Source organism: Cucurbita pepo, chromosome LG09 (genome assembly GCF_002806865.2).
Source record: "Cucurbita pepo subsp. pepo cultivar mu-cu-16 chromosome LG09, ASM280686v2, whole genome shotgun sequence".
NCBI classification, from domain to species: domain Eukaryota; kingdom Viridiplantae; phylum Streptophyta; class Magnoliopsida; order Cucurbitales; family Cucurbitaceae; genus Cucurbita; species Cucurbita pepo.
Window position 1 is genome coordinate 5,330,529 of NC_036646.1, and position 26,589 is coordinate 5,357,117.

A 26,589-nucleotide genomic window follows, 5' to 3' on the forward strand; every position below is an offset into this window, starting at 1 on the left:
TATAAATTCATTTCAAAAGTCAAATATTTAAACTACAAAAATAGTAAATATCTAATGGTATATAAGGATATTTATCGCAAATCTTTTTATTTTTAACGAAAAACATGTCATTTTTATAAATTAATAATTGTATTTGTCACGATATTCATGGGTTAGATTGGATTGACATATTTTTTTAGACCAAAATCAATGGTTGGGGCTATATATCTTTTAATCAAAACAACTCTCGATTCAATAATGAATCCAATCCAATCAAAACTCGTCGGATTTAGGTTGTCTAGACAGTATATTAAAATTTTTATTTTTTTAATTAAGACTAGCCATTTAATTTAAATATATATTTTAAAAAATTATCTTTTAAATATATATATATTTTTTAATTTTCATCCATGGGTTGATTGATTGATGAGTTTTAGGGTCCTGTAATCTTTGAACAGTGTTTTACAGATCATTTTGGGCATCATAATCAAATGTCGTGTGAGACAGAAGAAGTGACAGTTGTGAATCGCTTCCAAGAAGAAAACGGATTGTATTGAAATATTCCATTGGAGTTCGCGTTCTCTCCTTCCTCCGATTTATGTTATGCAATCTCTTCCCAACTCAACACGTTGCGATCAGCTTTTCGTTCTGCCTCTGCGTCGCCAGGTTTCACTCGCTCTTTCGTTCTTCAATTTTGTTCATGTCGTTCGTTGCCATTGGGTTTCAGAAACCTAGTTGACTTGATTCATTTGCCTCCCCTAATCGCATGACGCATGTGCAGGTGTTTTGTCTGATTGTTCTACCAGCTATTCTCGCATTGATGTGAGATCTGGTTTGAAGAGTCATGCAGAGACAAAATAGTTTCCACTATCCGTCCAGCCCTAGTGCTCGGCTTCGACACCGTAGGCGATCAAATGAGGTTTCTCCTCCTTAATCTGCCTTTTTCTTGTTTATCACCCTTTTCTTTTCGATATACTTTTGTGTTGCCTCAGGGATGAACTCGTTAATGAAGTTACTAATGATGCTATTTTTCTTTTCTTTTCTTTTCCTTTTTTGGGTAATTTGGTGCTATTCGATTAGCGTTTATCTACAGTTANAAAAAAAAAAGAAAAGAAAAGGTGATACTGTTTCCTTTTTTTTTTTTGTTCATTTTCCTTTTTTTAATGAGATTACAGGGGAAAAATGTTTTCAGTGTTCTTGGATTGTGTAATGGTTCTGTAAAATTAATGAGTGTTTGAGCTCTCTCTCCCCAATTTTCAGGGGATTCCGGAGGATTTGAAGTCAAATGGAAGCCATTTACTTGTTAATGATAGAAATAAATACAAGTCGATGTTGATTCGTGCCTATTCATCTATCTGGATGATTGGAGGATTTGCATTAGCAATATACCTTGGACATCTCTTTATCATGGCTATGGTGGTTGTAATCCAAATCTTTATGGCACGAGAACTCTTCAATCTACTCAGGAGGACCCATGAAGATAGGCAGCTCCCAGGATTCCGGTCATTAAACTGGTACTATATGTATCTAATTTTTTTTTTTTTTTTAAATTAAGAAAGATTTATTCTACTAATGACAGCTAGTATTCTTCCATCAAGTTCCATTCTGTTAATGAATCGATGATTCTCAAACTATGTAGGTACTTCTTCTTTACGGCAATGTTTTTTGTTTATGGCCGTCTTCTCAGTCAACGGCTTGTCAATACTGTAACAACAGATAAAGTTCTGTATCTGCTTGTTAGCAGCCTTGTCAAGTATCAAATGGCCATTTGTTATTTCTTGTATATTGCAGGTAGGTACTAGTATTATGCTTAGTGACTTCAGCTATGAGAATTAATGACATCTCCCTCTTTGTTATTACCTGGATCATTTTCAATTGGCATTTTATGTCTGCTAGATTCTTCTATTTTGACTGTTGATGATAAAGGTTCAGTTGTTCTTTCATGAGTGCATGCTCGCTATCCATGTTATTTAGAATTCTGGGTAGTTTTTCTACAGTATTTTTTGCCCCTTTGAAAAGGTAATTTGGCTGTTGAAGTAACACATTTTGTTGCCTGGATCAGGTTTTATGTGGTTCATTCTTACTTTAAAAAAGAAGATGTACAAATATCAGTTTGGCCAGTATGCATGGACACACATGATCTTGATAGTTGTGTTTACACAGTCTTCTTTCACTGTTGCTAACATCTTCGAAGGAATCTTCTGGTAATTCATTTTGCTTTGGTGTCCATAGTTCTATTTCATTCACTTCTCCTATTTCTCCCTACGATAAAATTGTCCTTGTTTTGGTTACTTTTGGACCATTTGCTTAGCTAATGTTGCGTGATAGATTTTTTTTTCCTTCCTCAAATAAGAATCCTCAAATATATTTTGTAGTTAAAAAAAGAAAGAACAGCATAAAGGCTGGGGTAGAGGAATCCTCCTCCCAAAAAGTACATCAATATAGCTTTCCGATCATTGAATGCTTAGCTAATTGTTGCTTGGTAGCATCGCAGTTGTTAACATCAGGGTATGAGTAGCATGAGGGATCTTTCACTTGGTTTCTTACGCAACTATATTTGTGTAATCTTCTCTATGTTATGGTTGTTATGTATTAATATGTTTCTTATAGCAAAGATCTCGAGATACTAGGGTATGAGTTTATAAAATATTTAAATAAAATTAATCCATCTATGGCGTATGCAAAACATATGCCTAGCATGGAAATTATGACAAGCATTAGTTTCACTGACTTTGGTTTTTATCATTGAATTACTTGATTCCAAAGAAGTTTAGAATCGTCAGGTCATTATATCACATTATTCATTTTAAGCATCTTCTCAAAGTAATTTTAGTTTGTCAGGATGCAACAGTCTTAGCCTAGGCAAGGTACAAGCAAGACACTAGCCTAACTTAAGGGGAACAAAATCTTCAAAAATTTCAGTAATGTGATACCTTGAAAATATAAATGAACTCTTATTAGTCATGGTGAACAAAATCTTATTACTGACGCACCCACCCATAACCTCTCCTCTATCCTCTTTAACTCCTCAAAACTCTTAGTAGCTTTGCTAGATCAAGTCTCTCACAAAATGGCAACAAATGAACCAGTCCACATGATTCCAGCTTTCCTTTAAGAGTAGGATCGTGGTTAGATACAAGATCTCTCCTATGAACTAAGAATGTAAATGGGTAACAGCTAATTTATTGACTCTTGTAAGGTGAGGTATGAGCCTGCAGATTGAAATCAATACGGTTATGCTTTTACATGGATTTATATGGATCTAATTCGTGCAAGAGATAGTCATCCATTTATTGGATCCACGAGACGAAATCTTGCTAGCCAACGAACTGCCAGTAGCATCTATTACTTAACTTTCTTCTACAGAGTTCTCTTAGCTTTATTCTTGCAAGAGACTAATGTCACACAGGAGATTATAGGATGTGCCAGTAGCATCTATTACTTAACTTTCTTCTACAGAGTTTTCTTAGCTTTATTCTTGCAAGAGACTAATGTCGCACAGGAGATTATAGGAGGAAATCCTGTTGATTTGTAACGAATATATACAACAACATATACAACTAATTGTTGAAGATTCTCGGTTTGGGGCTTGTGAGTTTGAAATTGTAGGCCAAATACTCCTAAGACTGCCATTTTGCTGCATCCGACTAATTAAATTACATTGTAATTAACCTCAAATATTATATCAATTAACAGGAAAGCCCAGAATGAGTAAATTCTCAACTTGATATTGGTTGGTTTTCTCTAATTAGTAATTTTGAGACTAGAGATGAAATATCCCTTTCTATTTTTGCGCTGGTATTTTTATCTGAATTTAGAAATGCTTTAAAGAAGGAAGATGGTTGTTGTGATTGATGAAAATCTATGATGCAAGGAGTTGGATTTTGTGTTAATTACCTCTTAGAATTTAGGTGTAAGATGTTTGAGGAAACAGGCTTTTGTTTGAAACCAAAGGTTAGATTTGGCTTCTACCTGACCACTTTGGCTCAAGACTGGGGTGGACATGTTTATTTATTTATTTATATTTTAAAGAAATGGCTAATTAAAATTTTCTTATCATTCATTTTTCATGTCTTGTATAGTCGGCTTGAAGGGTTCTCTCCGTATTTTATTTATGTTGTAATTCTCTTTTCAACGTGGAAAATGGTAAGTCCACAATACTGAGAACCCCACGCTTAGAAATGCTTACAAAATTACCCTTCCAACCGTCTAATGCCCAGTCAATGAGCATGTGAAACACTGTAAGAATTTGTGACTAGGATTTTATGGCATCTAGATCCATTTCTCTTAATAGTTAATATTGTTTTTGACTTGAATACAGGTTATAAAGTCTTTGGATATCTATTTATTTAATTATGTTCTGTTGGTACGAAAGTCTTTAGATATGTTTGTTTTGAAAGGTTGCCAAATGTATGCGCAGGTTTCTTCTTCCAGCAACACTCATTGTAATAAATGATATTGCTGCATACTTTTTTGGATTTTTCTTTGGAAGAACCCCGTTGATCAAGATATCTCCAAAGAAAACTTGGGAGGGATTCATTGGAGCCTCTGTGACAACTATTATCTCGGCATTTATGGTGATTATTCCACTGAAGAATGAATATAATGCTAACTTATTATCTTTATTCGTGTCTATTTCTAATTACGTGCATCTTGTAGATTTTGGAGTATGTCAAATGTCTGTTTCTTCTTGGTTAACCTGTCAATATGACCAACTTTGGGCAAATATTGTACCTTCAGTGGTTAGCAATGTGCTTGAAATGGTCGTATATTTAAAACGTTCTTATTCAAGTAAAAAATTGTTTAACTCTTCTCTCAGCCTCTATTGTAAGTTTAATACACTTAAATCTAACCTAATTCTCCACTAACTTACTGTACTAAAAGCTCAAGGAAGGTAGTAGTTATGATAATTTTTTAGTTTATATTGTCNAAAAAAAAAAAAAAAAAAAAAAAAAACAATTACACTACCGAATCTAGTTTATATTGTTGGCAGGTTTCTAGTTTATATTTGAACAACTAGTACATATTGTGGTTAAAATTTTTTAGTTTTCTAGATTAGCAACCTTACTTACTAGTCTACCACCAGTATTTTTCAACAGTCAATTATTTCAGGTGGAAACTGTGTTCGGGTATTGTTAAGTTGTATCTTATTTACCTCCTAGTCTCTTATTTGAAGTTCTCTTGGATTTCAAGTGAATTAGTCTCTTGTTGATGTTCACTCACTTCTTCGAGAATTTTTTGAAAGCCTGCAGTTAGTTATTATTATTTTTTTCTCGTTCTTTTGAGGTTCCCTTTTTTGGTTGTTAGCAAGTTGTAAGCTTGGTTGTCAGCTCTGTTTTGTCTTTGGAGGTTTCTACTTATGGCTCAACATTCTGTTAAAGCTTACTTTCAGCAGGGTTCTTTGTCACTTTTTGTGGTTTTTAGGCGTTTTGTTGGTAGCTTTTTGTGCGGCTTTCAGAGGGCATATATATTTTTTTTGTTGTCTTTGGCTTCTAAGGTTCTTGCTTAGCAAGATTTTTCCTTGGTTTGTTTGCTTTCTTTGTGGCTATAGCTTCGATTAAAGTTTCTTTTCAGCTTGGTTTGTTGTTGATGTCCCTGATTTTTTATCTTTATGTCTTCAGAGCTTCCCTTGTGTTTCTGCAGGATTTTTATCTTGTAAGGTGGCCTTTTTGTGTTATTTCAAAGGCCACTTTTTCGTGTTTTGCTTTAGGGGTTTCTTTCTTTCCAAGTGTTTTCTTTCTTGCCATCAGCATCCTCTTTCATTTTTGTGGGGTTTAGAGTTTCAAGCTTGGTTTGAGCCTCAATACTAGTGCGTGCTTTCGTTCTTTTCGGTATCAATTTTGTTCATTTTCCGCTCCCTTGTGGAGTTCGTATTTTTATAGCACTAGTCTTTTTTCATTTATTCAATAAAAATTTCATTTCTTGTTTTAAAAAATAAAAGATGGAAATTTAAATTCTTGAAGTGTATTGTGCCCATCAAACATGGTCTGTGCTAGAGAACGATGCCATTGATTGGATTTCTTCTGGTTTTTTTTTTCTTTTTTATTTTTTTATGTAGGAAACAATGATGGTATGAAATGTTACACGGGGGCGAAATCTCATCCAATTGAAGTTATAAAAAAACCTTTCCAAATAGTTTAAACTGTAGTTGTTTAAAGGTGGAACATGTTTACACCAGTATAAAGCCAAAAAAATGATGTGTCCAACTATAACTTTGATGGATCTCTCCTTGTCGCAGAAAATTTTGTAATTCTCTCATTCCAAACAACCCATATGTAGCAAAATAGTCTTCGTCTCAAGCATGGAAGGATGATCAATTAGAATTAGCACCTCAAGAGGGACATTCATTGTTCAGCCATAGACTGAGAAAATGGGACCAAATCTTGCAAGCAAAATGCCAGTCAATAAAGGTATGTATCTGGGACTCACTATTACACAAACTGCAGCATTGTGAAGATGGAGCCAACCAGGGACTTCTTTATTAACTAGTCTGGTGTGTTTAGGTGGATGTGGTTGAGTTCCCGAAGGATAAACTTTATCTCTTTTGGATAGGAATCCGTCCAAATAACTTTGTCTGGACAGTTTGATATAGCTCCCACGTAGAGTTTCATGACCATATATTTGGCAGTGTGATAACTTTCTTTGTCTAGAATCCAAACCTGCGACTCTTCAATGTCAATAGGTTGATAAGGCAAAAGAGAGGCCAACAGAGATGCCCATTTGAATAGTTCATCATCCTCTACATTTCTGCAAAAACTCTACAATATTATGAACTTAGCTCGTCTAACCAAGTAATTCCTTCCTTCCCATTGTCAATTGTGAAAAGCTTTTAATAGCAAGAGCCACCTTGAGGGCATGGTGCTAAAGGACTCTGTACTGAATAATATCCCAATTATCTGTGTCACTAGAATAATTATGGCAATCGTTGATTTCTTTCTTTCCCTATTTCCCATCAGAGCAGGAGGCATTTAACTACTCAAATCCCCAACACTACAACTTTGTATTTACCGAGAGGGGGGCAAACGAAGAGCTGTTGAATATGTCCGACAATAACCACCATGACCTTTGAGTGAAGGCATACTAAATGAAGACATGGTCTTTGGTTACGAGTTTCTAAGAGAGGGAGGGCAATAGTAAGCCGGGACATGTCTAAGAAGTTCTGTTCTTTAATGTTACATCTACCGTGTTAATAGTAAGGCGGCACTTGTCCCCGAATTTCATGGAAATTCCTTTAGACCAGATCTTTTGGGGTTTCATTAGCAATCTCTCGAGTTCCAGAATGGCCTATTTTTTTATTAGGAGAAAAACTTGTTTCTGGCGTATGAATTTGATTCAATTGTGAGGATGTATAGATATATATTGGGGCGGGGGGGCGGGCGGGGAGGGGATCTATTGGTATTCTCATCAGATGCTTCCTCAATACAGTGGCGAGTCAGTGTATTTTTATATTGATATTACTATGTGGGCATTAAATGATTATTTGGTACTCTTCAGCAGATTTTGAAACAGCAATAGACTACAACAATATATATTTTAACATTGATTTGTCCCCTTTTTAGGTGGGAAAATAACTGAGAAATGGACAATACTCCTTACAATTTATCCGTGAGAACAGTCTTTAACTTGATTGGTCTGTTGTTCATTTGCCTTGTGGGTGGAACATTTTCTTTCAATACTTAGCATCAATAAGGTTTCTCGTTAAAGTTGTGCAATTATTCATGGATGGTTCACTTTCTCAGATATGGGTTGCAAAAAATAGTTCCATCTCTCTCTCTCTCTCTCTCTCTCTCTGTTTTCTTTTAGAATAAAATTAGTTTTATTTATAAAATGGCTTCTGCCTTTAATCGATCTGACATAATTTATTACATATCTACCTTCAGTTTCTAGATATCTTTTGAATATTACTCTTTTATTTCTCTGATTTTTGACTTTCAGATTTTGTACTATGGACTTGTTTAACTGGGGCAAGTTTATTTTGGTTTATGTTTTTTTTACATGTTTCTTGATAGCTGACTTTTCTAATCTAGTCCTATATATATCTATATATATATATATATTTAACATTTCATAATGAGGTTGTGCAGTTTTCTACAATTTTGTCTGTGAATATGTTTTAAGTGCCAGGAAACGTGATGGTAACAATGAAGTAGTAAATATAATAGTGATGCTATTAACTTGCTGGTGCTGATGCAGCTTGCGCACATCATGGGTCGGTTCAGTTGGCTCACATGTCCAAGAAAGGTGATTCTCTCTTAGTGTCTCGTTCTAATTTTGCTTTGAAGGTAATCATGTCTACTTATCTGGATTCAAAATGCAGGACCTATCAACTGGGTGGCTTCACTGTGATCCAGGTCCCTTGTTCACACCTGAATATTATGCTTTACCTGGATGGATTCCTACATGGGTGAGTATAGTGGTATTACTTGAATCAAATTATTTTTTAACATTCTCATTCTTTTATCGTATAGGTCATTCATGTACTACCTTGTCAATTTGATTGATCTGTGTGCTTTTGAAGTTTTAAACTTACTATACTCACATATGTTGATCTGGGAAAAAAATTCTCCTACTCAAGTTTGTTATCATGATGCAACCTATTTCTATTTATTTACGAATTCCGTCACAAAATTCTAGCCTTGGTAGACCAATTTTTTTTTCTTGGCTAAAGGTTTAGTTCCAAATTTTAACAGTCTTGTCATTTAATTTTTATGATGTCTTTTTAAATTTCTATTTATAGAAAATGATTTTCAATTTGAGGGCTTAACTTGATTTACTTATGACATTTTAGGGGTTTAATTGATAGAATTACAAGTTTGTGCACGTGTAAACTAACTTTTTCCATATGAAATCAAATAGAGGTAAATTGATACACTCATGGAAGTGTAGGTTTAAATTGATACAAGTCTTAGTTTAGGTTTTTATTGATCCAACCCCAAAGTTTAGGGATATGAGTTGATTATTTTCCTTTTTTATTTTTGAAAAGATATGTTCTTAAGTACGCATATTTTTTAACATTCAAGTCTGCTATATTGACTAAGAAAGTATTAACTTTATTCTGTACCATATTCGGCTTTAATATATAATCTCTGTCGGTCTCCCTAGCTTCTCGTCCTCGGTGGGATTTGATCATATAGTATACAAATTTTGTATATGCATTAGGTCATGTTCTTGTTTAGTTTGACGTTGTTGGATTGGATCAGTTTTGGAATCATAACTTTGTCGCAAGCCTGAAAGGTCCAACTCTAACAGATGGATTTATTTTTATTTTTATTTTTGACATTTTTTGAATAGTCTGCATTCTATGACCTGCGAGTTTTACTGTCTGGAGTTCTTAAAATTACAGCTATCTCTTATTTGCCAATCTACACTAGTCTTTCTAACTGGGTAATTATTTTGCAGTTCCCATGGAAAGCTGTAACCATTTTGCGAGTTCAGTGGCATGCTATATGTCTTGGTTTGTTTGCATCAATAATAGCTCCTTTTGGTGGTTTCTTTGCTAGTGGATTTAAAAGAGCTTTTAAAATCAAGGTTCCTCATTTTTCTTATGTCAAGCCTACTGATTTTGTAACTTCAATAAATCTTACACTGTTGTACCCCTTTGAAGGATTTTGGCGATAGCATTCCTGGACATGGTGGAATCACAGATAGGATGGATTGCCAGGTATACTGAATTATATTGGATGGTAAAGAATATTTTATCCTATCATTTTGGTTCAATTTATTTTGGTTCTATTCCCTGCTTTGGTTCAATTCAGCTAGGCACTAAACCAACTTATTTGTATTCCTAATAGTTATTTTGCATTGTCAATTACTCTTACCCTGTGTTCCCCGCAGTTAAAATATTGGGTTTTTTTTTTCAAACGCAGATGGTGATGGCCGTGTTTTCATATATCTATCATCAATCGTTTGTTGTGTCTCAGGGCATCACTGTTGAATCAATTATTGATCAGGTTAGATGAATTTCTCATTAATTCACCATTCTTAATAGGAAAAGAATCTCTGTCTGTGGATATATGAGCTGACTTCTGATGGTATCCATTTATTTTAGATCCTAATGAACCTTACGTTTGACGAGCAACAACTTCTTTTCACAAAAATTGGGCAAATGCTGCAAGACAGGCTGATTCCACAATAGTAAGATCTGTCGTCCTTTTGTATATGGTGATCTAGGATTAAAGATTTAATGCTGACCTGTACATGGATATTGTATTTGTAATTTTTTTACCTCCTATAATTTATCTGCAACAAGTCTCGGGATGATTTTTTCTCCATTTTCTTTGTATAGTTCGTGTGCATCTTGATTTGTACATGAACTCTTTAGGGGGGAGAAACCACGGCCTCTCTTTTCTTATTTTAGAGCATGAATGCAAATACTACCATTGGTTGAACAGAAAATTATGTGAAATAATTTCAGCTGCTTTGCTGAACTGTTTGGTAGAATTTTTACTTTCAACTATTTGATGTTTATTTTATACTTTTTTGGTATGTAGTCAGACCTGATGTTCATTTATTTTACAAGAGTATTTTCCCAATTTCTTTCATGACTGAGGACTTGGAACTTTCACGGAGAAGTGTAGAATAGTAGGTGGGTTAGGAGACTCACATGAGAGGAAATGTGAGCTATGTGAGCGGAGTGTTGTCATGAAGAGAGTAATGTGTGAACCTCACGTCAAGTCAAGTAAAGCAGTGACCCTCAAAAGGCACCCATCCAGTCATGCGAGAGTCAATATAGAAGAATGCCATGATGCGACTAAAGAGAATGGTGCATCATCCAACACCATATAATGTTTGCATTGAAAGGAAACAAGACATAAGCAAGATAGGGGTAACAAGTAGTAAAGAGTGTCACAGATAGGCTTGTTGAAGGGTCTAGTAGGACTCCAGGCCTTAACCTAGAAAGTTGGGGTTTTGAAGGGAATTTGGACATGCAATTTTGTAGTCAAGTTCGTCCATATGAAATATGATAGCTCACCAAATTTGGTGTCAATTGGACACTAGACAGACGCTCCACAACACTGTATGAACGTTCACCAAAAACCATGTCTGCACATGCCAGTTTGGAAATGCCTCAAAATGTAACTTGGGGGCACATGTTGTCATCTGTCCACCACCCTTGGGCCTTATGATCTATTCGAGCTACCTTGTAGTACATACGTGTGCCACAATGAGGGGGAGTGTTGTGAGACGAGTGTCTCAGAAGACTTCCTTAGAAATAGGTTTTTCAGGGACAGTATCAGGCGGTGTGGGTGTGTCGGTATTGCACTCCAACCCTTGTGTTGGAGGTTGGATTATGCACCGCTATCCGGTACAGAGTTCGTAAATGACATGACATAGGTACGGGAGGACCAATGCCTCGATTGAACTTGGATGGGGATGTTTGGGATATCTTGATGTTATGAACAACACGTGGGCCCGTTCTCGATGGCATGACTAAGTGAGTTGCGACGGTCGACGACACCCGTGACTTGAGATGACGTCAAGATATATGAGTCATCTTAATTGAAAACCAAGATGAGATGATGAGATGCGACGTTGCATTGAGAGACCTTCGCCTCGAGTAGAGACAAGGTTGAGTTGAATCGCTTGGCCTAGTGTAAGACAAGTCGGTTGTGTCCTAGACGATTAAACATGCACGCATAGGCGGCGTGTGTAGCCGAATAAGCTTGGATTCCACACAAGTGATGTTTAATTGGTGAAGACAACCTCGCCTAAGGTCCAACGAAGCCACAGAACTTGACGAAAAGTAAATATGGGGCTTGGGTTCTCCTTAAAGCTGGTCGTGAGCGTGTCAAGATCACGATGTCGCACGGTTGAAAAAGTATGACCATGACAATTGGTATCAGAGTCATACTTTGTGTTTCTAATCGCACAAGAGAGAGACCCCAAGAGTTGATGGAAAACCTTGCAAGTGTGTTAAGACCAAAATGGGCAAGATAGTTGCGAGTCAAAACCATAATTCAGTTGTGGGTTGAAGCCAAGACTCTCCCAAGTTCATTAGTGCGTGTGCAACACCTCAGTGTGGGAGATCTACCTGCCAAGTAAGACCAAGCTCATTTACCAAGGGTTTGGGATTTCGAAATGGGCAAACAAATGAAACAAAAGGTGCACCAGGTCGGTGCCTTCTAAAGAGCTATTCGCATGAGAGGAATAATGACAATGGTTGCAAGCAAAGATAGCTTAGAGCCAGTTGAGACATGCACCGACCAAATGCTAGATTGCGCCCAATGCAAATCCTTTTGGGGGAACGAAATGGTTGCTAGAGAGACAGCGAGAGCTAAGTGGGGGAGTGCCCACAAGAATGGGTTGCTCAATCAGAGAGAGTGCTCCAAGAAGTGAGAACACGTTAATTTCTTGAGTCATCCCCTCTTGCCTTAAGTGGATGACTTCACAAGAGGATCCAAGACCAATATCAGCTTGAGGATGAAATGATTGCTACATGAAGGTGGCTAATACAAAGAGTTGGCTAAAGTGTAGTGCCAACAACGGAAGAGATTGTGTCAGAAAAAGTTTTGACTTTGCTTCAATAGAGGATTTGGCCATGATGAGGAAATGTCATGATTGGGCTTGCGAGCCCCACCCCGAGCAGGGCACCAGTTTGTGCGACTTAGAGAATATTCTGATTGAGACCATGTTGGCCATGATTGGGGCGAAGTGCCTCCTTAAAAGGTCGTAGTTGTCTGGTGAGTTCCTGGCCAAGCCGGAGATAGGTGTCATGAGAACCAGCCTCACCCACAGCTATGACAATGTTGAATTGTCGTGTCTACGTCACGAGTCTCGGTGGCCGAGTCCTAGATGGGTGAACAAAAGAATAGGTCCGGAAGTGTGATAACCCATAGATAGTGTGTAGGAAGACGAATGTCGTGGTTGGCTTGTGCGCCACACCCTACAGAGTGTACCGTTATGTGCCACTCAGAGAGTATGCAGATTAGCCAAGAGAAGTGTCAAAGTTAAGTGGGGCAAGTTCACCCAAAAATTGACCCGAGAAGAGTTATAGAGTGGTGCCAAATGACAAAGAAGAGTCAGAAGCATCCACTTAAACTTGTCCCCAAGTTGACCTAGAAGCGTCGGTAAGATAAGCATTATGATAAAAGAGAAGTTGGGTGCTTAGTGAAATTATACTTGTCTGAAGCATGATCAGTTCCATCGGGTCAAGTTAGCAGCAGTCCAAAGTTTGTATCGTTATCGAGATAATATCGAGATTAAGTGGGGGAGAATGTCACAATCCACAATGTAATTGTGCCCCGAGAAATTCATCGAGGACGGTAACTAATTTTAGTGGGGGAGAATGTCTCAATCATACTATGAAGAGAGTGGGTTGTGACCCGTCGAGTCTAGCAAAGTGGTGACCCTCAAAAGGCGTGCCCATCCAGCCACACGAGGACCAACGTAGAAGAATGCCATGATGCGACCGAGGAAGACGGTGCATCATTCAACATAACATATAATGCGTGCATTGAAGAGGAAACGAGGCATAATCAAGATGGGGGCAACAAGTAGACAAGAGTGTCATATATAGGCTCGTTGAAGGGTTGGGTAAGGCCTCGGGCCTTAACCTTGAAAGTTGGGGTTCTAAAGGGAATTTGGACATTCGGTTCTGGAGTCAAGTCCGTCCATATGAAATATGAGAGCTTGCCAAATTTCGGACACCAAACGGACGCGCCACAACACCGTATGACCGTTTACAAAAAAACCATGTCTACACCTGCTAATTTGGAAATGTCTCAAAATGTCCATTAGGCGGAGGCATGGTGTTAGCTATCCACCACCCTTGAGTTCTGGAACATACGTGTCACAATGCGAGCGAGTGTTGCGAGATGAGTGTCTCGAGAGACTTCCTTTGAAATGGGGTTTTCAAGGACAGTACCGGGTGGTATGAGTGTGCCGGTATTGCGCCTGAATTATGTACCCGCTATCTAATATGGAGTTCGTAATGATATGGCATGGACACGGGAGAGCCAAGACCTCAATTTAACCCGGATGGGGGGATTCTCGGGATGTCCCGATATTATGAACGACACATGGATGGCCGACGACACTCCGTGACTTGGGATGATGTTAAGACATATGAGCCATGTTAATTGGGAATCAAGATGAGATGATAAGATACAACGTTGAATTGAGAGATCTTGGCCCCAAGTAGAGGTAAGGTCAAGCTGTATGACTTTGGCTAGTGTAGAGGCAAGTCGGTTGTGTCGCAAACGATTGAACATGCACGTGCAAGCAACATGTATGGCCGAATAAGCTTGGATACCACACAAGTGATGTTCGGTTAGCAAAAACAAATCCTGCCTATAGTCCGACAAAGCTACAAAGCTAGACAAAAAATGAATATGGAGATTGGGTTCTCCTTAAAGCTGGTCGTGAGTATGCCAAGATCATGACGCCTCCAAGAAAAACATAATCAAATCAATTCAATTTTAGTGTAGGAAGGACAGTGGGGAGCTTAATATGTAGATCACATTTGAGTTGGAAGCCCTAGGTTTCTGATATCTGTGAATTGATCTTCATAGAGTAGACATGCTTGATATTGATATTAAGCTGCTTTTTGACAACCCTCTCACAAATTGAGGATTAACCTTAATACAGAGTTCACGAGGTTGTTCAGCCATTGCATTTGCCGTCTGTTGGTATTCACATTCAGTACAAAACCTCAATAACTTGCATTTGTCACAATAACTTGCTTGTCCTATGTCATCCAGGGAACTAGCTCAATGACTGTCTGATCAATCTTTGCCGAAGGTAGAAAGCATGCTTTGAATATCCTCAAATGAACAGAAATCTCCTCGAAGGCAATTTCGTACATACTCGACACGGGAAGATGCTCAATAAGGTAGGTCTGATATTAGTTCTTCAGCCATGTTTCAAAACTTCAAGGTGTATTCCTTCAAACTTCAAATTGTATACCTCTGTTTCAAGGATTCTTTGTTGTTGCCAATGATGTACTCATACATATTAGAACAAAGCAGATAGATCATGCATGTAGTTTACTATCTGATCTGTGTCAGTGTAGTTTTTATACCTCTTCAAGATACTAAATTCTGAGTTCTGTTGGGTTCAATTTTCATTCAGAAATGGAGAGGTGGTATAGTAGCCGTCAATGTATCCCTGCAAAGGGTTGTTAATAGTTTATTTGGAATGGCAAACAGTGTGAGTGAATAAATTTTTAAAACGCGATTTTGAGGGAGAGGTTTTCACATTCTTATAAAGAATGTTTTCCTTCTCCTTCCCAACCAATGTGAGATCTTACCATCCACCTTCCTTTAAGGCCCAATGTCCCCGGCACTTATTCCCTTCTCTGATCAATGTGGGACCCTTCAATCCACCTATTTTGGGGTCTAGTGTCCTTGTTGGCACATTGTTTCGTGTCCACCTCTCTTTAGGGCTTAGCTTCCTCACTGGCATATCGCCTGATGTCTTACTCTAATACCATTTGCAGCAGCCTAAGCCCACCGCTAGTAGTTATTGGTCTCTTTAAGCTTTCCTTTTTGGGCTTCTAGCATTATTGGTCACTTTAAGTTTTCCTTTTTAGGCTTTCCCTCAAGGTTTTAAAACGTGTCTTGTAAGGAGATGTTTCCACACCCTTATAAACAATGTTTCGTTCTCCTCCCCGTCGAAATGAGATTTAACATTGCAAATGTGTAAACTAATATTTTTCTAACATAATTTGACGGAGGCTATTAATTGATATATATATGACCATTCAAATTTAACTTTTTTTTACTGATGCAACCTTAAAAGAAGGAAGGAGACCAGATTCATTGAATCTGACACATTCAATGAACCTAACAATAATTGGGCAAGTGATTATATCGCAAAAAAAAGACAACGCCTGCGTCTGTTTTCCACATTTTGTGTGATGGCTTTCGTTTTGGAAACTCACCCATAAAAAATACTTTATATATCAGCAATTTTTATTTCTTTCCTAATTAATTTGTCCAACTATTAATCTTGTGTTTTGGAACAATTTTACATATTGAGAAATATCAAATAAGGTTACTTTAGTAGTTGATCAAGCAAGTCTAAGATTCAATTGCGATACTATATGCATGACATGACTATAAATGGCAAAAACCTTCATTTAAAATAGTTTATAAATGATGTCATGTAGCAAAAACCTTCATTTAAAATAGTTTATAAATGATGTCATGGACTTATGTTTGAAATAAAATCCTCATTCCAGTTCAACGAGCCTAATTCCAATTGTTTTGTTTCGAAGTAAACCATGGGGCGGTTTGTCCTAGTCAGATATTCACGACCAAGAAATATTGGATTTTCTTTCGGGTAGGCCCTGAAAGGAGAAGAAAGGCTGGAATGCCAACAGACGTCTATTATTGAATTCACCAAATCCGATAGTACCCCATTTTTGGAATGTCCTATGCCAAAAGTCACTAAATGGATAAGTCAAATAAAATCCTTAAAAAAAACCATAGAAAATAAATAATGTGAAATCACTAAATGGGTAAGTCAAATAAAATCCTTAAACTAAACCATAGAAAATAAATAATGTGAAATTTAAATAAACTAAACAATAAGACAATACCTGATTTAACTAAAGAAAAAGGAAAAATAATGGTCTGATCTAACTTAAGGGCTACAAAATAGACATAAATGTAGCTATCCTAACATGAGTTCACCAGGTGAGCACACACACCCCTTAGGCCTGGTTTATCGGGATAACATTCACTAACAGACTCTTGTCGAACACCATGAAAGGAAAAGGTCGGCATTCTCTGGTAGCTATTGAATAGCGACTGTCACGACAACATTATGGTAAACCTAATGATCATTCCCTTGCCTCGTAGAGTACGCATTCGTACTGTCATGAAGAAGTAGGAGTATCCCCCAATGCATGAGAACACAATAATGCATGAGGTCCCAAATTTTTTTCATTTTCATTATCATTTAATACAACCCCGCTAGCGTCTTCTTCATATCATATCATTTCTCATAACATTTATCATATGATTTATAATAATTCTAATGCGTATCTCGGGGTTGTATTTCATGCTAGTTCATCGCTTTGCAAGTCAATCACATCATATCATTCATGTCGCACATATATTATATCATAACGCTTTCATGCTTTTAGACATAACAATCCACATCATGCACATAACATATCATATATCATAAGAGTCGCATCACATATCCCGAGCATGTCTTCAATATATGATATTTTAATATATCATATCACTAACGTACCAATTCATCAATTACAACATAACAATCACATCTTAGAACATATACATATCATTTCATAACAATTTGGATATTCAGGCATATGACACATGTGAAGCCAGCGTTCTCCCTAATTCAACTACGTTATCTCTTGTTCCTTGAATTGTTCTAAACTACCGCCAGTTGTCGTTTCCTATTAGAATATCCATCCTGTTTCGTTAGTGATCTAAGAATTCTTAACTCAATTAAATTTAAATTGAGAATTTTACGGAGACCTTATTTTTCTTAAACAAAGTCAAATTAGCTTTGAAATGGTCGAAACAGTGGGAATTGGCTAATTTTCTATTTATCGAGGTGAAGGAGTGAGTTTTGAGTCGTGGAGCCGAGCCGAGCCTTTTAAGCCGACTGAGCCAAGGGAGTGATTTCGCCAAGGGAGTGATTTTTAAGCCTCCGACGTCAATTTCTCACCGTTTTCTCTCGATTCTTCGTCGTATATCCTTCCTCTTCACCCACCACGTTGCATTATGGATGGTAAACACCTAAACCACACGGATCTAAGGAAACCAAAACCAATTCGGAACTCACTTTCAATTCCACGACAATGGAACGATTCAGATTTTTAATTCCAAAAATGATATAATATTTATTAATGCAGCATTTATTCTTGCCGAAAAATGGGTAATTTTCGGCGAGACAATTATTGTCATGTTTAGAAACATTCATAGGCTCTTTATATCTCTCTTTGCACAACTTTTCACCATCCCTTGAAATGATTTTCTTCCAAACTTATCTCCTGAGTCCGAGCATGCAGAAAACTGAGATTTTTCGAAAGGGAAATTGAGTGTGTTGTTTAGCGAAGATAAGTGAACCAACATGGGTATTGGGTGGTTTTCAGATCGTTAGTTGGGTAGAGTTGTCTCACAAGTTTCTGGAGGAAGAACTAAGTGGAAGTAAGGAGCGTCGGCGTTGGAATCAGTGTGCGTTCATCAGTGTGAGGGAGGTAGAGAATCGTGGTTAGGGTTTTGAGTTTTCAGGTAAGGAAGACGAGTATTTGGATCGGGTTGGGTTCTTCCTTCGACATTCGTTTACCCGCGTACATCCAACAACCCTCATGTTAAGGCCTCTGGTTCCAACCCACATTCCAAACGAAGACCGCGGGGTGTGTTTGCTTTCGGCCCAAGATTTAGCAAATACAGGATCCATGTGCCTGCAGCTCCTGTTCTGACTTCACACGCGTGCACGAATGCAGCTCGACTCACACGTGTACGAACGATCAGCTTAGCTCCATCAAATCTTGTGGCTCGGCTGGTCAGTTCAGTATACTTATAATATATCGATTTCTAGGTTTTCAGTCCATCTAAAGCCATTTCTGCCCTTGTTTTGTTTTTGACTGATGAGGTCAGTGTGACTCTTAATTGTTAAAAACAGATTAGGTTAGGGGCTTAATTTGGTAATTAATATGAGGTTTAGTTTGGTTAAGTTATGAAAAGTTTTTAAGTATATTATGTGGTTTTTACAGGAAGTAGTTAGCCGTTGGAGTTAGCTTACTATGAGTAACTTCGATCAAGGCCATCGAGGTAAAGGACTTTACTGTTGGAGTTAGCCTAATATATGTTGTATGATGATGCGTGCCCTGTGGCTTTTGCATGCACCATATTTTATGTGAAATGACTATGTAATGCATCGATTATGTTGTCGGGTGATGTTATGAAATGCTATGGTTGTTATGTTAGTATTACATGTTATGAATGTGATGAATGTTGTCATGCATATACGTAGCATAATTGAGTTATGTTATGAAATGGAATGTATTTCGTATTACGTAATATGTCATGTAATGTAAGTTATGGGACCTCATGCATATTTGTATCTCATTTGCATCGAGATACTTCCCATTTATGTCAGGAAAGTAAGAATTTGATATTTATGTTCGTCATGATGTCATGCAGGCTTTTTCTATTCTGTAGTGTCCGATGAACATGTAATACGTCGTGCCTGACCAAGCCAGGCCCAAGGGGTACATATACGAGGCCGCCTAGTGGAACCATGTGTGTGGAGAAGTCCCACATTCCAACCCTGCCCAGAAAAGAAAAGAACCCAAGGCCATATAAAGTTTATGAAAGATCGATCCCACTCATATGTTTCATGTGTTTGCATATCTAACCCCAATAGTGGGGTGATTTACTGAGTATTTCATAAATTCCTTAAGTCACATGCTACCTAAATTTTTTAGGTAAAGGCAAGACACCTATGCACGATTGACAGTAGAGGCTGAGTGTCACAATCGCACTTTGATGGCAGCGGACATGCGATTGTGCGACACTCACTTTCCAGTAACAAGTGAGTTAAGCCTATTCGTTCTTGCGTCGCCTATGGCCAAACGACGTATGCTCGAGTCTCTGGCCCCGGTTCAAGAAAAAAGTTTTAGAAAACGAGGGCAGAGAGATTTTGAAAGAGAGTTTTGAAAGTAAGATTTGAGAAATTGGAAATAGTATTATATGGGAATGTAAGCAAAAAAAACAACAACAACGGCTTACTACATATAACTATCGGGTAGGAAGAAGCTAACAACTAGTCATACCCCTATAGTACATTTTGGGGCATTTTAGCCCTTGCAGGTGTAGACACGATTTTTGGTGAACGGTCATACACCCTCATACTGACCCAATATGGAATGGTAAAGACCTATCTAGGATAAAAGCATGTAAAAGGGGTTTGGAACGGGCATGCAACCATGGACAACACGTCCTGGACAAGCAAGACCGGGATATCTGTCATGCGGCCATGACAACACGCCTTGGACATGTATGATCGTGATATCCTCCTCCACTCAATTGGTTGACGTCCCTATCAACCGATCCAAACAAGCAAGACTAGTGCATCTGTCATGTGGCCATAAGCAACATGCTTTGAACAAGCATGACCATGACGTCCTCTTCCACTCAATTGTGTCAACCGACTCGTTACAACTCTGTGTAGGCTGAGGTTGACTTTTAGGTCTCTTTAAAGTGTTTCCAGTTGATTTCAGTGTTGCAAAGTCTCATCAATTCGGTAAGGAGTTGTTGAAAACTACTTCTTGGTTCGTTGGCTCTTGGCATCTCCTTTGTCAAAGTTTCTCCTACATCTTTTGCTTTGGGATTCTTCTTCTTTGTGTGAGGTCGTGTCACCTCTCTGCGCTTGACGTCTTTTACTTCGAAAGAGTAGCGTTTCATGTTACTGACGTGGACAACAGGGCTAGTCCGCATCCATGGGAGCAAATGGATTCTATATGACGCCTTTCCAATCTTGTGAATAACTTCGACTGGTCCATAGTATTTTCTCACCAGTCTTCAACACTTGTTGTTTTGATCTCGGAGTTGATCTGACCTCAACTTGATCAGAACTCTCTCTCCTTCTTGAAACTGTCGTGGTCGACGCTTTCGACCGACCCTTCTCTTTCTCTGTCTTGATGGTACTTCTATGTGACCATGTGTTATTTTTTAGGTTTGTCTCTATCTCCCTCCCTCAGCGGTAGTGTTGGCTTGGTGTCTCTCTCTAACCCTTGGGTGATCACTAACAGTGGTATGTGAGGGCCTGATGGACCCAATTGTTAGTATGACATCAACCTTGCTATTTATCTTCCTAGCTGGAGATAAATTCTTTGTTCGACTTCCTTGTCTCATGTCACGATGTTTTTGAGTTGACTGCGAGACTTTTATTGAGGTTGGCTCACTCGAGCTTTCCTCTTCTGATACGGTAATGGTAGCAAGTGTAAGTTCATAACGGCTTAGATCTTGTCTCAACTATAGTGCTGACATCTTTTTCACCCTTTCTGGTTGGTGGGTGTTTGTCTGGATAATCGCCGGTTTGACCCTATTATTACTAAACTTTTTTGCTAGGCGCATGGGGATGACTATGTGTTCTAGTAGGAAGTCCATCCCTAACACGATGTCAAAGTCATCCATCTTGACTATCACAAAGTTGGTTTGTCCCGTCCAAGTCCCTAGTTTGATGGGAGTTCTCTTCGCAACTCCTAAGACGGGTACGGCTGCTAAATTGACGGCCTTCATCTTCCCTACATCCCGATGCCAAAGGATATTCAAACGTTTTGCTTCGGTCTCCGTCATGAAGTTGTGGGTGGCTTTAGAGTCGACGATAGTGTTTTTGGCTGCTTTATGATTTACCCAAATCTCAACATACATGAGACCACATTCCACTGGCTTTTCTATCTCTTCCACTCTCTTCTGATGAGTGGACAAATACTTAGCGCCCCAACACGGGGATATCCAACAGTCCTATCTAATGACGTTTTTGTTTCTATTGTTTCGTACTCAGCTTTTGAATTAGCTCGAAGTTTTGCTTGGAAGGCACATAATGCTGCCTTCTGTGGGCATTCAGATACTTGGTGAGCCCCCTTACATATGAAGCAAGAAGGGGGGTCATGAGTTTGACTCTGACTAATCTGTTTGTATGATCTCCGCCAAGGAGCCCTACCTCTCTGTTGGGAGGATTTGTATTCCTCCTCCTCGTCTTCGGAGCTATCACTATCCCCACCTTTAGGGGAGTTTGGTCGATAATTCTCATTTTCATCACTTGTGGATGCTCGACTCTGCTCCATCTCTGAGGTTTCATCGCTATCAAGATCAAACAATCGTTCGGCAATAGCATAGCTGTGGATAGGGATTGAACTCTTTGTTCGTAGAGTTTGGTTTTCACCCATGGCTTCAGCCCCTTAATAAAATTGAAGATCTTGTCTGTCTCAGACATATCACGAATATCTAACATAAGCCCAAAAAACTGTCTAACATAGTCTCGGATACTACCCGTATGCCTCAGCTCTCTTAGTTTTCTCCTAGCCATTATCTCGACATTTCTTGGGAGAAACTGAGAGCGGAGTTCTTGTTTCAAGTTATCCCAAGTGTCCACAGTACATCGACCATCTTGAATGTCCATGTACTTGGACCTCTACCATAACTTTGCATTGTCGGCTAGGTGCATTGTCGCCAATGTTACCTTCACTTCCTCTACCATGGTATTTGTGGCTTGGATGTATTGTTCAAGGTCAAAGTAAAGTTCTCTAGAGCCTTGGCATCTCGAACCCCACATAAGGGTTTGGGCTCTGGAACCTTTATCTTGTTAAATCGTGCTACACCCCCAGTTGGGGTTTAGTCCCCCACCGCTCTCATGGTGAGGTTTAGTTTGGTGTCTAGATCCACCACTTCGGCCCTGACCATTCTAAGGGATTCTCTAAAGTCTTTAGACAATTCTGAGACCATCTGGACGATTGCAAGTTGAGCATTGTCTAAGCCCTCAGCGCGTTCCTTTGTTCAATCAACAGAGCCCGTCAAACAATCCCCTCGTTCAAAGATACTAGCTCTTGTGGCCTTGTCTTCTAGGGCCTCGACCCTAGTCATTAATTCAAGGATAGGCATTGTTTTAAGGTGGTGTGCCATCTCGTTGAACCTGTTGGCTTTAGCGGACATCTCATTCATGTGAGATTCCAAAAGCCCCATTCCATCGGGAATTTCACTCATGCAGAGCAATTGTTCTTCGAATTTTAGCTAATCGATCAGCATGGGATTTGCCCAGTTGTTTCTTGGAGGGCATGTCTGCGTAATACCTTTCAAGGAGCTGAACCTGGCTCTGATACCACTTGTCACTTTTAGATAAAAGCCTGAGGTTTTCTTATTTAGCTTTTACACGTTTTACTCAGTTAATTCAATAGTTTCGTTTGACCATTTGACAAACACTTGGAATGGATTACCAATTTTTTAGGTGGCCAGGGAAGTGATAAGATTTAGTTGGCCACACTCTCGGCCATTTTTAGGATAAGATAATTATTTAAATAGGTGAATGTTATGAGAAAGAAAATCACCTCTTTTTTAAGCAAAGTCAAATCCCAAGTTCCCTCTATGTTATTTTAATGCTTTCTTTTTTTCATTTTAGTCCAACAAATTTCTTCTCTCATCAGTCAACGATTTCCTCTCACCAATTGTCAAAAGACAACAAGTGGTATCAGAGTCTGGTTTAATCCATCGGTGGTATATCATTGCCGTGGAGCAGACTTTATCAAAAGTCAAGTTGAATAGCTCAAGTGGTTAGAGCGTCGACCTAATAATAACACACAGGTCTCAGGTTTAAGTAGAAGAAAATGCAAAACACGAAAATGCAAAACACGAAAATGCATTGACAACACGCTTTGGACATGCATGACCTTGACATCCACCCCCACTCAATTGGTTGGCGTCCCTGTCAACCGACTCGAACAAGCAAGACTAAGACATCTGTCATGCGCCCATAAGCATGACACTAAGGATACCATGACATTGTTTTATTTAAATTCTCTGTTTTGACTTTGTTTTCAATGCTATTTATTATGAATTTCCGTCGTGCATGGGTGATGTCGCTAATTAGGTTAAGAAAATTAGAGGCGCTACAGACAAGGAACATTGTTAAAGTGTGGAAACTCACCTCTTGTGTACGTGTAGACGTTAGTGGACTCTTTCGTCGTGTGAGATGCCCGTTTCAACATCGGGTTTTCTTTGGTTGGGCTTGCCGGAGTGTTTTTCAGATTTTCTTCTTCTCTCTCGTTTTCTCTTTGGTTTGAGGGCTTGGAACGAGAATTCTGGTGCACGTCGAAATTCTCTCAAGTCCACTGATGACTTCGTGATTTTTTTTTTTAATTTACTGTTGTTACATGTCAATAGACCGTTTTTCTTCCCATGTTGATTATAACAAATTTTTAAACTTTTGTTTATTTTATAAAAATAAAGACTATTAATACTACTTTTAAAATTTTATGAGTCTTTTTAAAACATAATATTAATGATATGACTACCTTTAAACTTTTTTTTTTTTTTAAATTAAGTTGTATTAATGAAACTTTTCAAAATTTAAGAGTATTTTTCAAACATGGTAAAAAATACAAGGACATTTTTGAAATAAAGTATAGCGTTTTTCTTCCGATTTCCCTCTAAAATTAATAAAAAAAAAATTAAAATTTTTATTTTTTTTAGTAATATTGAAACTTTTAAAATTTTTAAAGATTATTTATTTATTAATTAATTCATACAATTATATCTAAACTTCTCCTTCTCCGTAGTTATTGCGAACACAGCCAAAACTAATAAATGACCAAATATGTCTCATTTTGGTTGAGGAAGAGATGGTTAAAAACAAAGCATCTTTTTATTTTAAAGGTTTTTTTTATAATACATTTAAACTTCACAAACACTTTAAAACTTGTTGTTTAAAAGTACCACATTTTAAATAAGATTTATAAGCTACAGAGATGATTTTAAAAATTTTAATTTTTTTTTATAAAGTTTACTTTTATTTTTAAAATTTAAAAATTTAAAGGAAATTATTAAAAATTTGAAATTTTGTTTAAAACAGATTGTTTCAAAAAAAAAAAAAAAATTGTGTTAATTTTTTAACTTAAAAAATTTTGAAACTTTTTAAATTCAAAAATATTTTTGAAGTTTAAAATTAATTAGGAAACAAAGTTTGTTTCCTTCCAAACTAAGTAAAAAATTTAAAGATATTTTTATTATCACAAATCCAGATATTAGCTAATAACATTTGGTGAAGCAAAACCAAATTAATGAGTCTTCAGATTCATGATTATTACAAAATTGCCACTTCCAACAAAAAAGATTTTACAATACAAAACATTATTTTTAAAATTTTTTTGTTTCATTAATGAATGTAGCCATGAAACGAGCAACATTCATTTGTCGCCAACTCAAACATGTCCAAATACCAATCCTTTCAAGAACTCCCACTGTTTCCCACATCACAATATAAATTAGCCATCTCCATTTCCCCCACACAACATATTAACCAAAAAAAGAAAAAAAGGGTGATGAAGATTCCGGCGAGATTTCAGCGGATGGCGGCGGCGTTTGAGGAAAGCAGTGGCAGCGAGCACTCCTCAGCTGCCGAGACTTTCACTGACTTGTCGGACCTTGTGAAGTCGTTTATGGAGAGAGATTATCATTTTGAAGGTGGAGATCGATGTGATGATGTGGTGGAGAATGAGAAAGACGGCGTCATATTGGACGGCAGCGAATGGTCGTTGCCGGAGGCTGTTGGAACACTGCAGAGGTTGATTGGCGGCCGAGAAAGTAAGGGAATCCGCCCGAAAATTGAGGGTGAGGTTGAGTTAGCTTGCAGGTTGATTGGGGAGAAGCCTTCTTCTCCCGAATTCAAACGTAAATTGATGACTCAACTCCGGGACCGTGGCATTGATGCGGGTGAGTTTTTTTATGTTTGTTTTGATTTGAATTTTGTGAAACTCTGTTAGGAATCACGACTCTTCACAATAGTATGCTATTGTTCATTTTAAACAATAGTATGATATTGTTCATTTTGAACAATAGAAGATATATTCCCTACTTATAAGCTGCCCACTTGAATTTTGTTAACAATAAGAAGATTAATTTTTTTTTTTGGGTTTAGTGGTAGTTTAACATTCATACATCTCGACCCACGTACACTCATAATTAACTCCTTGATCAATGTTGCTAGTAATTTAATGGGTCTTATATCAATCTACGCTAACCAAAACTGTAACACTCTAAGCTCACTGCTAGTAGATATTGTCTGTTTTGACTTTCATGATTTTAAAAAATAGCTTTTCACACCCTTATAAGAAATATTTCATTCCCATCTCCAACTGAGATGGAATCTCGTACGAATATTAATTAACTTTATGTATATGACAAACAGGCCTATGCAAATCCAAATGGGAAAAATTTGGGCGATTTCCGGCCGGAGATTACGAATACGTAGACATAAAAGTCAACGAAAACCGCTACATTGTGGAAGCTTTTCTCGTGGGAGAATTCGACATCGCTCGCCCGACAACTCAATACGCAATGCTTCTAAAAGCTTGCCCTCAAATATATGTTGGGAAAATAGAAGAGCTAAAGAAGATAGTGAAAGTGATGTGCTCAGGCATGAGAGAGTCAATGAAAAGCAACCAAATGGCCATCCCACCATGGAGGAGAAATGGTTATATGCAAGCCAAATGGTTTGGTTCATACAAGAGAACAACCAATGAAGTGCCCACCAAAAGGGCATCATTATTGGAACCTCCAATGCCTTTGGCAGCAAACAAATCAATAGGGTTTGAAGCTTTGCCTCTGAAAATTTACCATAATTGCAGAGGGGAATTTGGTAGAAGACATAATAATGGGCTCAAAGTTAGCCATTTGAGTGCTGCTTTTGAAGAACAAAGCATTGGGATGTAATCATATATATAGTTTCCTATGTGTATTTAGAACCAGGTAGCTGCAAGCAAGCCATTGGTTTATTGATTCTTAGAGGTGAAAAAGTTTTGGTCTTTTTTTATGATATTTTAGGGTTTGTTCAAAGGGGGTCGGGATGATGTGTGTAATAGCCCAAGCTCACCGCTAGTAAATATTGTACTCTTTGGGGTTTTTCTTTCGA

At 37.8% G+C, this 26,589-nt stretch overlaps 2 protein-coding genes across 3 annotated transcripts; both read left to right on the forward strand.

The window, feature by feature from the left end:
• The first annotated feature begins 392 nt into the window (after window positions 1–392).
• Window positions 393–14,975, forward strand: LOC111802706 (phosphatidate cytidylyltransferase 2-like). 2 transcript variants are annotated; one of them, XM_023687172.1, is made up of 13 exons: window positions 393–645; window positions 761–898; window positions 1,240–1,493; window positions 1,619–1,770; window positions 2,042–2,183; window positions 4,400–4,556; window positions 8,173–8,220; window positions 8,297–8,383; window positions 9,379–9,507; window positions 9,584–9,640; window positions 9,846–9,929; window positions 10,028–10,113; window positions 14,679–14,975. In XM_023687172.1, coding segments are annotated over exons 2-13 (1,272 nt in total). In that variant the 5' UTR covers window positions 393–645; window positions 761–823; the 3' UTR covers window positions 14,680–14,975. The 2 variants fall into 2 exon arrangements, with proteins under 2 accessions (XP_023542940.1, XP_023542938.1); XM_023687170.1 differs by lacking the exon at window positions 14,679–14,975 and having other exon boundaries at window positions 10,028–10,419.
• A 10,012-nt stretch (window positions 14,976–24,987) lies between these two features.
• LOC111802332 lies at window positions 24,988–26,589 on the forward strand. The gene is made up of 2 exons (XM_023686655.1): window positions 24,988–25,391; window positions 25,867–26,589. Exons 1-2 carry the CDS (start codon window positions 25,001–25,003, stop codon window positions 26,388–26,390), a joined length of 915 nt encoding a protein of 304 aa, XP_023542423.1. The 5' UTR covers window positions 24,988–25,000; the 3' UTR covers window positions 26,391–26,589.

Bases quoted from the DNA above. Each gene is read 5' to 3' on its own strand.
- LOC111802706 (XM_023687172.1), top strand. From the start codon at position 824: ATGCAGAGACAAAATAGTTTCCACTATCCGTCCAGCCCTAGTGCTCGG. The intron at 1,494-1,618 runs GTACTATATGTA...CAAACTATGTAG, and splicing joins GGATTCCGGTCATTAAACTG to GTACTTCTTCTTTACGGCAA. The intron at 9,508-9,583 runs GTTCCTCATTTT...ACCCCTTTGAAG, and splicing joins AAAGAGCTTTTAAAATCAAG to GATTTTGGCGATAGCATTCC.
- LOC111802332 (XM_023686655.1), top strand. From the start codon at position 25,001: ATGAAGATTCCGGCGAGATTTCAGCGGATGGCGGCGGCGTTTGAGGAA. The intron at 25,392-25,866 runs GTGAGTTTTTTT...TATGACAAACAG, and splicing joins GGACCGTGGCATTGATGCGG to GCCTATGCAAATCCAAATGG.